Source organism: Carassius gibelio, chromosome B20 (assembly GCF_023724105.1).
Source record: "Carassius gibelio isolate Cgi1373 ecotype wild population from Czech Republic chromosome B20, carGib1.2-hapl.c, whole genome shotgun sequence".
Classification (NCBI taxonomy): Eukaryota; Metazoa; Chordata; class Actinopteri; order Cypriniformes; family Cyprinidae; genus Carassius; species Carassius gibelio.
Genome location: NC_068415.1, coordinates 24450238 through 24469753, shown reverse-complemented (window position 1 = coordinate 24469753; position 19516 = coordinate 24450238). Strand labels below are relative to the sequence as shown.

The 19516-nt window shown below is 41.0% G+C and overlaps 2 protein-coding genes across 3 annotated transcripts in view; one reads left to right on the top strand and one right to left on the bottom strand.

The window, feature by feature from the left end:
• Positions 1-19265, top strand: part of rpf2 (ribosome production factor 2 homolog) — a 40443-nt gene extending 21178 nt beyond the window's left edge. Inside the window, exons 1-10 of one of the 2 annotated variants that reach the window (XM_052586183.1) lie at positions 11920-12049; positions 12975-13107; positions 14126-14163; positions 15577-15616; positions 15820-15901; positions 15977-16053; positions 16157-16256; positions 17170-17272; positions 17357-17501; positions 18922-19265. In XM_052586183.1, the coding sequence (XP_052442143.1) occupies positions 12027-12049; positions 12975-13107; positions 14126-14163; positions 15577-15616; positions 15820-15901; positions 15977-16053; positions 16157-16256; positions 17170-17272; positions 17357-17501; positions 18922-19101 (921 nt within the window). In that variant the 5' untranslated portion in view covers positions 11920-12026 and the 3' untranslated portion in view covers positions 19102-19265. Of the gene's footprint in view, positions 1-11919; positions 12050-12974; positions 13108-14125; positions 14164-15576; positions 15617-15819; positions 15902-15976; positions 16054-16156; positions 16257-17169; positions 17273-17356; positions 17502-18921 lie in introns of those variants that run through there. The other variant, XM_052586184.1, reaches the window with a different exon arrangement.
• LOC127983828 (CMP-sialic acid transporter) lies at positions 5582-10776 on the bottom strand. Its single transcript, XM_052586182.1, has 8 exons — positions 10572-10776; positions 10313-10490; positions 9579-9738; positions 8560-8712; positions 8384-8450; positions 8136-8312; positions 7854-7988; positions 5582-6649 (listed from the first exon to the last, which is right to left on the bottom strand). Exons 1-8 carry the CDS (start codon positions 10579-10581, stop codon positions 6516-6518), a joined length of 1014 nt encoding a protein of 337 aa, XP_052442142.1. The 5' UTR covers positions 10582-10776; the 3' UTR covers positions 5582-6515.
• Positions 19266-19516: the final 251 nt, after the last annotated feature.

Genomic DNA, 19516 nt, shown 5'->3' with positions numbered 1-19516 from the left:
CTAGTTTACTCAGTAGGTCTCCCATCCAGGTACTGACCAGGCTCAGCCCTGCTTAGCTTCAGTGGGAAACCGGTCTTGGGCTCCAGGGTGATATGGCTGCCGGCTGATCATCACTAACCATAACTGATCATCACTAACCATAACCATAACTGACCATCACTAACCATAACTGATCATCTCTAACCATAACCATAACTGATCATCACTAACCATAGCCATAACTTACCATCAATAACCATAACTGATCATCACTAACCATAACTGATCATCACTAACCATAACCATAAATGACCATCACTAACCATAACTGATCATCACTAACCATAACCATAACTGATCATCACTAACCATAACCATAACTTACCATCAATAAACATAACTGATCATCATTAACCATAACCATAAGTGACCATCACTATCCATAACTCATCATCACTAACCATAACCATAACTGACCATCACTAACCATTACCATAACTTACCATCACTAACCATAACTGATCATCACTAACCATAACCATAACTGATCATCACTAACCATAACCATAACTGACCATCACTAATCATAACCATAACTGATCATCACAAACCATAACCATAACTGACCATCACTAACCATAACCATAACTGACCATCACTAACCATAACCATAACTGATCATCACTAACCATAACCATAAATGACCATCACTAACCATAACATACTGTTTCTGTGACTTTACAAAAGAGAAAAATACATAACCATAACTGACCATCACTAACCATATCTGATCATCACTAACCATAACCATAACTGACCATCACTAACCATAACTGATCATCGCTAACATAATCATAACTGACCATCACTAACCATAACTGATCATCACTAACATAACCATAACTGACCATCACTAACCATAACCATTACTGACCATCACTAATCATATCTTACCATCACTAACCATAATTGATCATCACTAACCATAACCATAACTGACTATCACTTACCATAACTGATCATCACTAACCATAACCATAACTGACCATCACTAACCATAACTGACCATCACTAACCATAACCATTCCTGACCATCACTAATCATAGCTGATCATCACTAACCATAACTGACCATCACTAACCATAACCATTACTGACCATCACTAACCATAACCGATCATCACTAACCATAACCATAACCATAACTGACCATCACTAACCACAACCATAACTGACCATCACTAACCATAACCATTCCTGACCATCACTAATCATAACTGATCATCACTAACCATAACTGACCATCACTAACCATAACCATTACTGACCATCACTAACCATAACTGATCATCACTAACCACAACCATAACTGACCATCACTAACCATAACTGACCATCACTAACCATAACCATTCCTGACCATCACTAATCATAACTGATCATCACTAACCATAACTGACCATCACTAACCATAACCATTACTGACCATCACTAACCATAACTGATCATCACTAACCATAACCATAACCATAACTGACCATCACTAACCACAACCATAACTGACCATCACTAACCATAACTGACCATCACTAACCATAACCATTCCTGACCATCACTAATCATAACTGATCATCACTAACCATAACCATTACTGACCATCACTAACCATAACTGATCATCACTAACCATAACCATAACTGACCATCACTAACCATAACTGACCATCACTAACCATAACCATAACTGACCATCACTAACCATAACCATTCCTGACCATCACTAATCATAACTGACCATCACTAACCACAACTGATCATCACTAACCATAACCATAACTGACCATCACTAACCACAACCATAACTGACCATCACTAACCATAACTGATCATCACTAACCATAACCATAACCATAACCATAACTGACCATCACTAACCACAACCACAACTGACCATCACTAACCATAACATACTGTTTCTTTGACTTTACAAAAGAGAAAAATACATATAAGATATTGATTACGTTGGTCAGAGGAGAGAAAGGTGTCAAATTTACCTGCGTAAACCATAACTTACCATCACTAACCATAACTGATCATCACTAACCATAACCATAACTGATCATCACTAACCATAACCATAACTGACCATCACTAATCATAACCATAACTGATCATCACAAACCATAACCATAACTGACCATCACTAACCATAACTGATCATCACTAACCATAACCATAACTGACCATCACTAACCATAACCATAACTGATCATCACTAACCATAACCATAAATGACCATCACTAACCATAACATACTGTTTCTGTGACTTTACAAAAGAGAAAAATACATAACCATAACTGACCATCACTAACCATATCTGATCATCACTAACCATAACCATAACTGACCATCACTAACCATAACTGATCATCGCTAACATAATCATAACTGACCATCACTAACCATAACTGATCATCACTAACATAACCATAACTGACCATCACTAACCATAACCATTACTGACCATCACTAATCATATCTTACCATCACTAACCATAATTGATCATCACTAACCATAACCATAACTGACTATCACTTACCATAACTGATCATCACTAACCATAACCATAACTGACCATCACTAACCATAACTGACCATCACTAACCATAACCATTCCTGACCATCACTAATCATAGCTGATCATCACTAACCATAACTGACCATCACTAACCATAACCATTACTGACCATCACTAACCATAACTGATCATCACTAACCATAACCATAACCATAACTGACCATCACTAACCACAACCATAACTGACCATCACTAACCATAACCATTCCTGACCATCACTAATCATAACTGATCATCACTAACCATAACTGACCATCACTAACCATAACCATTACTGACCATCACTAACCATAACTGATCATCACTAACCACAACCATAACTGACCATCACTAACCATAACTGACCATCACTAACCATAACCATTCCTGACCATCACTAATCATAACTGATCATCACTAACCATAACTGACCATCACTAACCATAACCATTACTGACCATCACTAACCATAACTGATCATCACTAACCATAACCATAACCATAACTGACCATCACTAACCACAACCATAACTGACCATCACTAACCATAACTGACCATCACTAACCATAACCATTCCTGACCATCACTAATCATAACTGATCATCACTAACCATAACCATTACTGACCATCACTAACCATAACTGATCATCACTAACCATAACCATAACTGACCATCACTAACCATAACTGACCATCACTAACCATAACCATAACTGACCATCACTAACCATAACCATTCCTGACCATCACTAATCATAACTGACCATCACTAACCACAACTGATCATCACTAACCATAACCATAACTGACCATCACTAACCACAACCATAACTGACCATCACTAACCATAACTGATCATCACTAACCATAACCATAACCATAACCATAACTGACCATCACTAACCACAACCACAACTGACCATCACTAACCATAACATACTGTTTCTTTGACTTTACAAAAGAGAAAAATACATATAAGATATTGATTACGTTGGTCAGAGGAGAGAAAGGTGTCAAATTTACCTGCGTACATTGTGTTAGAAAAGTTTAATGTACAAAAACAACAACAACAAGATTTATGATCGTTTCACGAGTATATAAAAAGGTTCTATTGCTGACCAGTAAGATTCGTTTAATTTGGATTTGTCTACTTGTTCTAATGATTCATTTAGGAAGAATCACAAACTACATTCATTCATTTAATTTATAAAGAACTAAACTATCGTGACTAATAACACAAACAGAGAGGATGAAACAGGAAAGACAATAAAATAAGTGTAATGAACTGATGCTGTCAGCTTCATGAAAGTGAAATCGTTCCGATGGAAACACCTGAGCACTCAGTCGCATTCTGGCATTAGTGGTTAGTTTTTGGCTAACTGAGGCTTTCTCTGTGTGTTGTGTATCTTCTGAAGAGCTGAAGGAGCTGGAGCAGACCAGAGACAGGGTGGGATCAGTGCTTTAATCATACAGGTGCACACACATAACACAATCACGCAGTGTGCTGAAGTTTATCAACTGTGTTTGTCAGGACTTCAAAGAATCTAATGATGTCTGATTGGGACAAAGTCCTGCAGGCTCACAGGGACACTGTGTTTCTGCAGTACACACACACACACACACACACACACGAAGTGTTAAACTGCTGGCTCATTGTATGATGTTCAAACACATTTATAATCCTCAGCTCTGTGGTTCTCTTTTTACAGTAGCTGTGTCTCATAACTGCATCTTTGTGTTTCAGCTGCATCTATCTGTATCCGTATATGTATCATATCACTTCATAGTGACTCTCATCAGGAGTCACATAAAGGAATAGCTCATGCAAAATCATATTTTCTACATAAAGTGCTCATGCAAAAATAAAAATATGCTACAAATTCACTTTCAGCTCATCGGAGATCAGGATGAGTTTGTTACTTCATCAGGTTTGGAGAATTCACGAGTTCACCCTTACATCTAATCTGAAGGCGAATAGTAGGCATATTTTGGCGTGCTGTCCTGGGGGAGGGGTCCGGGCCCAGAGTACAGCCCGAACCCAAATAACTCCCCCTATCCCCAATTTGGGATAAATAGATTAGAAGTGAGGAGTTGGGGTGGAGGAGGGATGCCGAAAAACTGTCATGGGACAGGAGGTAGGAAGACTGGATATATATAAGCTTGTGTGCTAGTTAAGATGATTAGCTAAACGAGATGCACCTGTGCCAAATTGAATGATTATCTAATCTTGCTTCTACCGAACTTTGTTAAGAAAACCACATGTGTTGCATTGCATCAGTGTCTCAGCAGTGGATGGGTGCCGTCAGAATGAGAGTCCAGACAGATGGAGCGTGTCAGGCTGTGGATGATCTGCTCGTGAGTGTTGATGTTCATGTTCACCGTTTCGTGAGGAGACTCCTGTTGTGACGTCTCTCTGGTGGACAGCAGAAGTGTCTCTGTCCTCCGGCACCTGCTCAGGTGAGCTTCACCTTCATCACAGCAGTGTTGATGAATCTTTCAGTACTGTTCCCCATCATCACAGCTCACAACAGCAAAAGAACCAAAACCCACACAGACACCGATAAATAATGAGACGTGTTTTCCCAACTACACAGAAACAGAATGAGCAACGAAGGCTTGTGATGAGATGGACAAGAAACTAGATGGTTTTAAGGACTGAAACCTGACAAATGTGTTGTAGTAATGCTGTTGAAACTCTCCTCAGATGAGGTTTATTTCTCTAGAATTCAGCAGCCCATGGTGAATCCTTCATCTCTTCTCCCCAGTGCAGGGCTGAATGAGTTAGTTACTACTACTATTATTATTAGTAGTAAATGTAGTTTTATTATTGTTGTAATAGTAAAGGCTTGGTTTTGACTCGTGCGCTGATGGTTTTCAGATGAAGGAGCTGCAGCTTCCTGATGACCCTCAGGTACAGACGCCTCTCTCCTCACACATCTCATCGTCTTTATCAACATCTACACAAATGATCAACACCGGGTGTTTTGTTAAAATAGTTTTATTGTAAACCAAAGATTCATTCATTTGAATAAATGTAGCTTTAATACAGATGCTGCATTTACTGCATCTGACAGATTTTCTCATCGACACCCTGAAGCCTGAAAAAAAATAAATGCAATTTCCCACTTTAGTTCTGCCTTTTAACGTGATCCTTATGGTCTGATGGTTTAATACACAACTGCCATCATCTTTTGCCGCAGAAGAGCAATTGTGAGTAAATATTCTGGTGTCTTTTTTTAGGAATGTAATGTGTATAAAGAAACGATTTTCTTCTAAACATGAACCGTACACAGTAGGCACAGGAATAAGCCCACATCTGGTATGTTGTAGTGCTGCCTACAGCATCAAGCCACTGCTACGATAAGAACCCAGGCCGAAGCTACGCTAACATGCTGCCCCATCATCTGATTACATCACTGCTGGACCACATCAATCATATTTTCTACATAAAGTGCTCAAGATTTGTAAAATAGGGCAGCAGCTCCAATGACATCTTTCTTCATTTCTAAACGCATCATATCAAGTGTTGAATGGAAGAAGTGTAAAGCAGATGTAAACAGACCGCTGTGGTCTGTCCTCATGATTCAACACTCAGAGACCGTCCTGGATGACGATGCCTTCTCCAAACACACCATTCAACATTTGCTCTGTAATGTACGGCTACACAAACCCACAAGGATCCTTGTGTTCGCGTGAGTCAATATTTAAGAACACTTATACAAATAACATTGGCAATCTAAACAAAAAAACCAGTGGGAAGAGCACAGGCACGTTCAGTGTAGGGTCTGGCATCACATCAGTGTTCGTCACGTGCAGCAGTGTATCTGCATCAAGAGCTAGAAATTAAATTATACAGAGAAATAAACCAAAGCGCTCCAGTGCGCCCCCCCACCATCACAGAGCCCCCAGCGGTCCATCAGCCTGCCATCAGCTTCTGTGTGTCCTCTTCTCCTGCGCTGGGCTTCTGCAGTCTGCTGGTGTCTTGTTTGGGCAGGCCGTACAGATAGATGGACACACACACCAGCAGCGCTCCGCCGAGGAAAGTGACCGCTGCAGAGAGCAAAGACAACACACACAGCTCCTCAATCACTGCAAGCCCCTACAGGCAAACGCTTGACTCTAACACTTTGTTTAAAGGTGTCTTTGTTACACACGATTCATGTACTTACATTATAATAACAACAAACAATGAATAATAACATGTGAGTAAAACCAAGTCAAATCCTAACCATACGCATATAATAAATAAAGCAGATGTAGTTAATATCACTCAGTACTTTAATGTATAAACACACTGTAACAAGGACACCTAAAAAATGTTAAGGCATTGGTCTTATACTGAGATTTTGGTCCGTTTTGCTCCATATCATGTCTTCTTTCGGACTTGTAAAAGAAAACACTCAAAACACATGAATGCTAGTGTTTATTACACTTTATCTACTTGTGTTAGTTTCAATCCCTATCTTTGAAGGTGGTGGGTTTTTCTCCACTTCAGCAGCTCTAACACATTCTTACACACTTTTCCGGTCTATATTCTGAAGATAACATCACTCACACTGATCATACAGCATTATATGAACCTGAAGTTTAGGGTATATTGAATTTGTCTTCTGGGAAACATGTAACTATCATCTGTAGCCTCTGAAGGACAGTACTAAATAAAAAAGTATGATATTTAGGCAAAATAAGAAAAATGTCAACAGCTTCATTTGGTTCAAAAGTATTCACCCCCTGGCTCTTAATGCATGGTTTCTCCTTCTGGAGCATCAGTGAGTGTTTTTAATAGTTGTGTTTGAGTCCCTCAATAGTCCTCAGTCAAAAAAATGGATCTCAAAATCATACAGTCGTTGTTTGAAGGGTTCAAATACACGAAATGCTAAAAACCAAAGAAACTTTGGAGCTGAAGGATTTTTCTGAAGAACAGCAGACAGTTGAACTGTTCAGGACAAACAAGGAACAACTGTCTCTAAACACAAACACACAGCTGTGGATCATTCAGCTGACAACACAGTGTTAAGAGTCAGGGGGATGAAAACTTCTGAACCGGCTCAACAATATTTCTCTCGTGGACTATATGGAAACTTCTTTTATGTGAAATATCTTATTCAGGTCAGTACTACATTTTGTATGATTCCTCTTATTTAGGGAAAATAATTAACATTTAGCAGATTCTGCTAGGGGGATGTAAACTTTTGTCCCGAACTGAATATACACCAGCTGCCCAGAAGACCACATGACTGAACGAGGCACTCACTGATCTGCAGGCCGAAGAGAACGACGGACGCCACGGTGGACAGGACGATGGCAGCGGCCGCGGAGAAGCCCTTCATGATGTTATCAGTGTATTTGACCACCACAGACGTGTACAATCCTCCCGCGCTGGCCAGCACTGCAGACAGAGAGAGAAACCTGTCAAACCGCTCCAGCAGGAGCTCTGCGCTCACAATGACGGGCGTGACACCCGCTGGAGCCCGTTCCTGCTCAACGAGACGCATCCTCCACACACACAGGAGTAAAGGTCACAGGAGCTACTCACAGATGACCAAGCAGACCCACGGCGTGTATCCGTAGAAGAAGCCCTTCTCCATGACCTGGGCTCCGTCTGTCATGAAGACCCCTATGAGGGTCACCACGATACCCGACAGGTACATCTGGATGTTTCGCACCCACAGAGACGTGTCCGAGCTCTTCAGGACCTTCTCGAAGTACACACCTGATCCCAAACACAGCGTCACTAACGCTCCGTATGACACACCATCCTAAACACGACTGAACACATCGTACCTGCAAACCCTGAGCAGAGCACCGCCACCGCGATCGCCATGAAGCCCAGGAACGGGTTCTGCTCCACCTGAAGCACAGATCAGACACACAGCCCACATGATCTTCAGAAATCATTCTGACAGGCTGATTTACTGAATCTTTGTGACTGGTGGTGTGTGATGCTCTGGAGGCTGTACCTGGACTTTGGTGGCCTGCGGCGGCGTCCACTGCACCAGCGTGACTCCTCCACACAGCAGGAAGACGGAGAACCACTGCAGGCGGCTCAGAGAGCGGCTGAGCATCAGCACCATACACAGAGCCGTGCAGGGGATCTTCAGCTGATACGTCACCTGACACACACACACACACACAGCCAGCGTCAGACGCTGATCTCAGGCATTTACGACTCAAAGAGGATATTCAACGAGAAGAACAGGTACGGCGAGAAATCCCTGTAACTGACAGCTGCAGGACAAATAAGATTTACTTGTGAAATAAGTCACTTCAGAGTTCACAACAAAACAGAGGAACGATATCAAGGATCACTCTTCCAGCTGACACTGACAGCCAATCAGGAGAGCTGAGGATTAAAGCAGCAGAAGACTCTTAGAATAAAGTGTTTATCATGTGATGCTGAGAACGAGCCTTTCATCTGATCACAAAACACCCCAACACCCAGAACAAGAGGGTTTAGACATTCAATCCAGACATTCGTGCTTTCTTTTCTTTTCTTCAGTTCTGACCCTGGGGCACAAAACCAGTCGTACGGGTCCATTGTTGAAACTGAGAATAAATGATCTCTCCAGTGATGTGTGGTTTGTTCGGAGGACAATATTTGTCTGAGACACAACTATTTGAAATTCTGGAATCTGAGGGAGCACAAACATCTAAATATTGAGAAAATCATCTTTAAAGTTGTTCAGATGAATTCTTAGCAATGCATATTACTAATCAAACATTAAGTTGTGATATATTTACAGTAGGACATTTACTAAATATCTTCATGGAACAAATAAATGCACTAAGACTCTTCAGTAAACTGATCTTCTCTGGTTTCCTCTGTGAATGCGGTTCTGGATAACAGATGAAGGATATGTTCTGTAGACTTGATCTAATCTGGATGTGAGTTTCATCAGACGTGTGTGACGCTTCTTCCCAAATGTCTGCTTTAGTGTTGAAGTGTATCTCTGAGCTGGAGCTGGTGGTGTTCAGATACCTGGTAGAGAGCAGCATCCAGGTTACTCAACGCCACGAAGGCCATGTTGTTCTGGACCGCATAGACCACCGACGGCACACTCAGCTTCAGCAGCTCCATCGGACTCCTGAAGATATTACTGACCACCACACTCCTGCAGCGGCCCCAGTCTCCACTCTCCCTGCAGCACACACACACACACATTTTTAAGAAACAAAAATGACATACAAAATTTTCATTTGAGGTCTTTTTTCATAATATAACTGAAAAAAAAAAATTCATTTTTAATTTTTTTTTAAAAACATGCCAAGTGGGGTCCTGAAGCTCTGAGTAACGTCTACCTATAGTTGTAGTGTGATGTGTGTGTTATCTGGTCAGTGCATAATGTAAATGTGTGTTGTGTTCCCTGGGATCTGGATCTTTTCTGGAAGATCATGCTTGTGGTTTTCTTCAGGCTGACTGTCAGGGCCCAGGTCTGTCAGTATTGTTCTAGCAGGTCCAGGTTCTGCTGTAGATCATGTTGAGTGAGAGACAGCAGAAGCAGATCGTCTGCATACAGCAGGCATCTGATCTGTGAGGTGTGTAGTGTGATCGCTCCAGACTGCTCGCCAGTGCACTGATGTAAATGTTCAATAATGTTGGGCTTAAGCAGCAGCCCTGTCTCACACCACGCTCTTAGGAAAGATACCTCGTACATTGGGTGCAGATTTCTCTCTCTCTCTCTCTCACACACACACACACACACACCCTCTCACCTGAGCAGCATCCCCAGGCTCAGCAGTAGTTTGATGAGCTCGGTCAGGAACACTGCGGTGGTGGAGAAGTAGAGGTCGGAGGACACGGTCCTGGTGTATCTGAGAGCCACGGTGTATGCGGCGGCGACCAGAGTCATGACGGTCAGACAGTAGAGCTTGAACAGCACACTCACCGGCTCTGAGACACAACACACACACATCACCATCAGACAAGAGCTCTACAACCTCATGATGTGTGTCCCAACGACTCCACACTTACCGCTCGCCATGACGGATCTCTGGCGCTTAATCAGTGATCAGAGTAATAATCGATCGTCTGTCTGCTGATCGCGACGTCTGTCGGCATTTCTGTTTCCGAGACGAATGAAGAAAAGTGTAGCCCCCGTCAGCAGAGATACACAGGCACTTCCGGCTGCACACGCACACGGCACGCGACATTTCAAAATAAAAGTCGGTTTGTTTTTAGGTTGTAATTGTTGTTTTAAAGATGTGTAATTTAACATAATCGAGTATTTTAAAAAACAAACAAACAAAATATATATATAACAATTTAAAAGACCCTTACAGACAGCAATCTTACGAAGTTTGGTGTTCGTGTGTTCTTCCACTGCATGATTGTAACTGCATTAATAATGATCACAAAATTTTTATATTTATAGAATTTCATATAGGTAATCAATATCAAAGAAAAGAGAGACGCTTTTTCTCAAAAAATGACCATGATTAGAAATGTGAAATTGATTTTTTTTAATAACAGTTGAATAACCAGTTAAGAGACTTACGTTTTACACACTATTTTGCCAAATAATTGTTTTGTTCCTGAATGAGTCATCCATTTAAATGATTCGGTTCAATCGCAATTAATCACTTATTAACAGTGACTTGCTGCCACCTTCTGGGTTTAATTTCACACTCGGAGTATCTTTTATTATCTAAATAATTTCAAACGTTTTTTGTTTAATATATTAGTTGGCTTATTTTAGATAAAAGATAACAGCAAAGCTATTTGTGGTACAAACCAGCGTTTTTTATAATAACTGTTTGGTGGACGGTGCCTGAAGCCTTGCAGATGGCCAATTTTGTCCATTTTTATGTTAACAATAAGGTGGTACTGTAGAATGTTTTAGTATGCTGTGCTACACATTTTTGCACAGATTTAGAATAAAAAGTAACCTTCCCCCCCCAAAACCCGAGATGATGATGACTGCATCCAAATCACGAACTAAATATGATGCAACAAAATGAAAATCCTGGGCTGAAAGGTAATTGAACTAATAGGCTATTCATTTTCATGGTATCTCATGGGCAAAAAAAAAAAAAAAAAAAAAAAAAATTATATATATATATATATACTGATAAATAAAAACATTAAAGCCTGTATGCACTGCAAGTCGCTTTATAAAAGCATCTGCTAAATGTATAACTGTAAATGTAAGAACGAGCTCGGTAAAAGCTGGACTCGAACCCGGGTAATCGCGTCACAAGCTAGTTCTCCGTGCCCACCGCGTTACTCCACTGAATTCATATTTAAAAAGGTTGTTTTAATCTGAAAAGTTTAAAGTCGTATTGTGTCGTTTTTGTGACTCGAAGAAAACACTTTTATCGACTCTTATTATGACACTTCCGGACACCACCGGAAGTTGGTGTTGTTTCACCGGCTTCACTGTGTTTAGTTTCACGTGTTCCATCTCTACACGCATAGACCTACACGAGCATGGCACATCGGGACGGGATCGTGTGAGTAAACTCATCAATACTTAAACTTTACCAACAGTTTATCAAGTTGTGGTTTAGTGAGCTGGTTCGGTCAGAGATAACTCCACTGAGATACACCGCTGTTTAAAGAGTCTTCACAGAACACTGTGGGATTACCATGTGACCTCACTAATATAATATAACACATTTAGTATAATAAAACACCGTTAAAAGGCCTCTAAATCAGCCCAGTCGTGTTTCTGTGAACCGAGGGAGACAAGAGCAGAATAATGTATCTGAACAGTGAGATCTGTGATGTTTTTATAGAAGTCTCTTCTGCTCATCAAACATGCGTCTGTTTGATCCAAACTACAGCAGACAGAGGGACATTTAATAACTGCTTTCTGTTTGAATATATTTGTCAACTCTAATTCATTTCCTTATGGCTTGTATAATTTTACAAAAGCTTTTCATTTCGGATAAACGCTGATCAACATTGATAATAATCAGAAATGTGTCTTGAGCAGTAAATCATCATATTATTCTGATTTCTGAAGATCATGTGACACTGAAGACTGGAGGAATGATGCTGAAAATACAGCTGTGTATCAAAGAAATACATTACACTTTAACACAGATTCACACAGAAAACAGCGGATTTAAACAGTACAAATATTTCACAATATTACTGCTGTTTCTGTACTTTAGATCAAATAACTGTAGCCTTATTTAGCAGAAGAGACTTATTTAAAAACATCACAAATCTTACTGTTCAGAAACGTTTGTCTGGTGAAGATAACTCACTAATGAAGTGAAGCTGTTTGTGTAATGTTAGCTCCTGCAGTGTATTTGGGTGATGTCAGTCACTAAAGTGTAGGGACACAGTTAGTCTGTGTGAGGAGAATCAGAAGTGACTGTCAGATCTGTAAGAGCCGGTGTGTGTGTGTGTGTGTGTGTGGTTCTTCAGGAAGGCCAAGACGAGGCGCTCCAAGCGCTTCCTGCAGAGCCGCGAGCCCAAGCTGATCGAGGGCCAGAAGAGCAGCATGATCATCAGAGGAGGAAACTGCAGCGAGACGGTCTCTCAGGCGCTCAAAGACGTGGTGAGACGCCTGCAGACCGTTAGACACAAGCTGAGGCTGTGATCTCCATCTGAAGCACAGACAAGCTCCAAACACAGTTAGCGTGACTAATAAACACAGCACTATCACAATACCTGTGTTATTATCATTCTTATTATAATAAAGTATATTTATAATGCAGTGCGTTTAACACTGCTTACAATACTCTCATCACATCATCATCTCACAGAAAGGTCTCTCTGGCTGCATTTACACTGCAGGTCGTGATGCCCAAATCCAGTGTTCTGACGATATCCGATTCTTTTGACGACCCGCTTACATAATTTTGTTAAAGTGTCCCGTATCCAATTTTTGCATTTACACTATACACTGCTGAAACTACCAAACGTAGACGTTCTGACCGGGAAAGGAAGTAAAACCGCACGAAATACAATGGATGCAGATACAATTAAAATTATACAGTGTTTTGCTTTCAACAATATTTTGAAAAGTCAACAAAAAAATCAGCAAAACTTTGGTCTTGTACGGCGGAGAAAAAAGAGGAGCCCTTGTTGCAGCCTGGGCCAATTTTGCACCTATAAGAAGACATGATCTCAGTTGTTGGTGTCCACCTGAGTTGATGTCACTTTTTTAATGACATTTACTGGAGAATATCCGATTTGTCTGCTTACATGGCACACACAAATGTACGTATCCGGTTTATTACCACATATGAATGAGGTCTGAATCCGATCTGAGAACATCGGAATCCATGCGGTTTTTCCTGCTTACACGTTCACTGGTCATATCCGATCTGTGCCACATGAGAGCAAAAAATCGGAATTGGGTCACATGAAGCATGCAGTGGAAATGGGGCCTTTGAGTCTCTCGGCCGATGTCATGAAGTGAGTTTGGAGTGAGAACATGTTATTAAATGTGCTCTTTCAGATGGAGATTTACTTCTGATCACAGACACGGCTTCACTGACAAGATGTGTGTGATTATGTGATTAATCGTTCACTGCTTGTGTGTTTCTTTATCTGTCTGTGTGTGTTCTCAGTATGCGCTGAAGAAACCCAACGCCGTGCTCTACAAGAGGTGAGTGTGAATTGTGGTTCTTGTGTCGAGATTGCGTTTTGATTGATGCGTTGTGATTGTGTTGAGATTGTGTTGCGGATGTGGTTGTGGATGTGATTGTGTTGTGATTGTTGCGGATGTGATTGTGATGTGATTGTTGTGGATGTGATTGTGTTGTGATTGTGTTGCGGATGTGATTGTGATGTGATTGTTGTGGATGTGATTGTGTTGTGATTGTTGCGGATGTGATTGTGATGTGATTGTTGTGGATGTGATTGTGTTGCAGATGTGATTGTGGATGTGATTGTGTTGTGATTTGTGATTGTTGTGGATGTGTTTGTGTTGCAGATGTGATTGTGATGTGATTGTTGTGGATGTGATTGTGTTGTGATTGTTGCGGATGTGATTGTGATGTGATTGTTGTGGATGTGATTGTGTTGCAGATGTGATTGTGGATGTGATTGTGTTGTGATTTGTGATTGTTGTGGATGTGTTTGTGTTGCAGATGTGATTGTGATGTGATTGTTGTGGATGTGATTGTGTTGTGATTGTGTTGCGGATGTGATTGTGTTGCGGATGTGATTGTTGTGGATGTGATTGTGTTGCGGATGTGATTGTGTTGAGATTGTGTTGCGGATGTGATTGTGTTGTGATTGTTGCGGATGTGATTGTGTTGTGGATGTGATTGTGGATGTGATTGTTGTGGATGTGATTGTGTTGTGATTGTTGCGGATGTGATTGTGATGTGATTGTTGTGGATGTGATTGTGTTGTGATTGTTGCGGATGTGATTGTGATGTGATTGTTGCGGATGTGATTGTGTTGTGATTGTTGTGGATGTGATTGTGTTGCGGATGTGATTGTGTTGCAGATGTGATTGTGTTGTGGATGTGATTGTGATGTGATTGTGTTGCGGATGTGATTGTGTTGCAGATGTGATTGTGATGTGATTGTGTTGCGGATGTGATTGTGTTGTGGATGTGATTGTGTTGTGATTGTGGATGTGATTGTGATTGTTGTGGATGTGATTGTGTTGCAGATGTGATTGTGATGTGATTGTTGTGGATGTGATTGTGTTGTGATTGTGTTGCGGATGTGATTGTGTTGTGATTGTTGTGGATTTGATTGTGTTGTGATTGTGTTGCGGATGTGATTGTGTTGAGATTGTGTTGCGGATGTGATTGTGATGTGATTGTGATTGTTGCGGATGTGATTGTGTTGTGGATGTGATTGTGGATGTGATTGTATTGTGGTCGTTGTGGATGTGATTGTGTTGTGGATGTGATTGTGTTGTGATTGTTGTGTTGAGGTTGTGGATGTGTTGTTTGGTGATTGTGTTCTGATTGTGTGGTGATTGTGATTGTTGTGTTGAGATTGTTGTGGATGTGATTGTGTTGTGACTGTGTTTGTGACTGTGATTATATTGTGTTGTCAGGAAGAACATGGTGCGGCCGTTCGACGACTCCACGGCGCTGGTGAGCTCATGATTCACGTCTCTGACCGAGGGCTGTCTCACATATATACATGCAGGAACAGCAGAATTGTTTTTAACCATGTGTGGTTTGACATCATCGAGTATATCTCAAAAACACACCTACAGAGTGCACTTCTGTGTTACGTGATGAAGTCTGGTCTCATGGGATCGTCTGTGTCTAACAGTCGTCTGTTTGCTCTTCAGGAATTCTTCTCCAAGAAATCAGACTGCTCTTTGTTTCTGTTCGGCTCGCACAACAAGAAGAGGCCCAACAACCTGATATTCGGTGCGTGAGTGTGGTCAGAGGTCAAAGGTCAGTGTTAGAGAAGCATGTGTGTTGACTCTTGTCTGCTGCTCACAGGACGCATGTTTGACTTCCACGTGCTGGACATGTTCGAGCTGGGCATCGAGAGGTTCGTGTCTCTGAGAGACGTGAAGGTACGGCGCAGAGACGACTCCTGAGCGTCAGTATCTGTGTGTGTGTGTCGCGTCTGACCTGAGCTTCTGTGTGTGTGTGTGTGTGTGTGTGTGTGTGTTGAAGATGGACACGTGTCCCGAGGGCACCAAACCCATGCTGGTGTTCTCCGGAGAGCTGTTCGAGACGGACCGGGAGCATCAGCGCTTGAGGAACCTGCTGACAGGTGACCACCTCACTCTCTCACACACACACACACACACACACACACACGCACACGGGTCACTGATGTCTCGCTCCTCTCATCAGGAGCACATCTCATCAAAGACACAGACATTCTTTTGTCTTTTTGATTCTGAGCTTGATTTAAGTTTTTTGGGGGGGTTATTTTGCTCTGGTTTTTGTTTTAAATAACTTTAAATAAAAAAAATTTGAATTGAATTGAGGCCAGATTTATTCTCTCTTTTTTTTAATTCAAAGATAACCTTTTAAAACCTGTTCATGTTAATATGTTCTTCTCTTTTCTCACCATAAATGTATTTCTGGTAGCTGGAGCCTGCTGCTAAAGTATAAACACTTTATACTTGAAGAAGTGAATTTTAACCTTTTTTTAATGCAAGTTAAACTAAATGTGTGTATAAATATATATAATAAAAATGTCCTACTATGAAAAACCTGATTTACAGAGCATATGTTGTGTAACTATAGTTTATATCTCAGAAGGTGATGCCAGGTGTGTTTAGATCAAGCATTATTAATGACATTAATGCTGTAGGATCACAGCGAGGCCCTAAAAACTAACTAATAGTCCATTTAAATCTGCACCACTATCAAAATTACCAAATTTAGTTATTTAAAATTGTATCTAATTTAATATGATCATTATTTTATTCATTTGAATAAGTAACAGTCAGAGTAAGCATGTTTCACTTTGACATAAATATACGTGCTACACTGAATAATGACCTTATTGTGACACTTTATTTAAAACAAAGTAGACACTTGACTTGTTTAATGAGCTTTCTGTGATTTTTCATGACTAGAAAAGAGTTGAAGCTGTTTATTTGAAGTTACTTTGGTCTTATATCATGCATGCCATGTCTCAGACTCAATAGTGTGTGTGTGTGTGTGTGTCTCAGATTTCTTCTGTGGGCCGCGTGTGTCTGCGGTGCGTCTGGCCGGACTGGAGCACGTGCTTCACTTCACGGCGCAGGAGGGCAGGATCTACATGCGCAGCTACAAGTAAAGCCGTGTGTCTGTCTGTCTGTCAGGTGTCTGCAGGTCCTGCGGGGCGATGCTCTCCTGACGCTCTGCTTGTGTTCACAGAGTCCTGCTGAAGAAGTCCGGCTGCCGCACGCCCCGGATACAGCTGCAGGACATGGGCCCTTCCTTCGACTTCATCATGAGGAGAAGCCACATGGCCTCAGACGACCTGTACAGGACGGCTCACAAGCAGCCCCGAGGAGCCAAGGTCACACACACACACACACTTTACTCTGTGGGGTCCTTTAGTGGGACAACATCTTAATGATACTAATGAATGTTTTATAGAATGTTAATTGAGGATGTAAGGATCAATATGAATGTGCATATTGATCATGTGAGGGTTGAGATGTTAAAGGAACAGGAATGTGACGATATGAACACTTCTCATCAGGATTATAGTGACCAAAATAACTGACCGTTATCAGTATTATCATGAGCTGTTAAAATATGCTGGACATGTTCAGGAAGTACTGAGACACGTCACTTTTCACTTTTATATTTCAACTATATTTGGTGCTCTTTCTCCACATCAGCTTCGCCCGTGTCTGCTATATTATCAGATGCACTCGTATCAAGCTACTGTATATCAGTATAAACAGTATTGACTTAAACCGTATCATTTATTAAGAATATATCGATATACCGTACAAACTGCATATACCACCCAGCCCTAATATATATATATATATATTTGTGTAATCTGAATCACCGTAATCAAATACAGATATAATGCTAATTAAAACATGAAAGGTAATACTAACTGTGGGGAGTTTCATCATGATTTAATCATTCTGTCCCTATGAAGGAATCCCTATACAGGATGGGACTGAGGTTATATAGAGCGCCACCTGCTGTCAGAGAGAGAATCTGCGTCTCCTTCACACACGTTTTATAGAGTATAGTTTCTCAATGCTAAAGTCAGACCACTCCGAGTTAGCTTCAGATTATACAGTCTTATTCAGATCTAATACTGCTCCTGCTGCATGTTCTTGTTTAGCAGGTGATTAAAATACAGTGCTGGATTTCTTCATTTGTTTTCAGCTGCATTTTAAAATTTCTATTTAGTTTTGTTATTTTGACATATTTCAATTTCACAAAGAAATGTGCAGCGTTTTGTCCGAGGAATAATAAAAGCACACCTATTCAGTTTTAATTTCTTTTAAAACACATTTTGTTAAAAAAATGTGATGTGAAGTTGAATGAAGTAAAATCTCCTCAAACAAACCAAGGCTTTGGCTGTAGACCTGGAGGAGCACCATGAGCAGCGTTTGATGGACACTATCCTCCACTTCTCACAATCTGAAGCAAACACTGAATGGTCTGAGTTTAGGTTACTGAATAAAACCCAGAGAGAGATGCTAAATGAGGCAGGTTCTCTCTCTGACAGACAGCAGGTGGCGCTGATCAAATGTACATGTTTTTTTGACAAACGAAAAAGCATTTTCAAATTTTTCTGCTTTTAGTATTAAATGTAAAAAGGGATGAGTGTGACATTCAGGGTCCCTCACCAGCTGTTTTCTGTCAGGTTAATGATCTAGATGTTCTCAGATTAAAATCGTCTGGATCAGTGAGTCCTGATGTCAGTGCAGATCCCTGATCATCATGTGCTTCTGTTCCACTCGCAGCCCAAGAAGAAGAAGAACATTTCCCACGATGCTTTCGGCACCAGACTGGGCCGCTTGCACATGCAGAAACAGGACCTGGACAAACTGCAGACGCGCAAGATGAAGGGCCTGAGGAAGAGGAGAGGAGAGAAGACGACGACAGAGACGCCGGCGGCCAAAGCACCGCGGACAGACGAGTGAGAGTCACAGACTGAGACCACTGAGAGAGACGCTTGGATCCACAAAACCAATGCATTCAGTCCTTCAACAGTTAAACCCTTTTCCTGCCAGTTTAATATTCTCACCTAATGACCGTTCATTTGGATTTTCTTATAAAATAATAAAATGCATTTAATTCCTGTAAAGTTTGGCATCTCTGTTTAGTGTTTCACTCACACTTTGTTTGAAACCCTGCTGTGATCGATCGTATTATCATCAGGCTGCTCACGTCACGTGTGTAAGTGCACATACGTGTGTGATACCTAGCCTCAGCACTCCTGATTCAACTCTGAGTGCTTATCATTGAGATGCTTCAGTTTAGCTGTGATTCACTGAATCATATTAGAGAGAGGAACAGCGCAAAGATCATACAGTTTGTGTTTGAGTTTGAGTTGAT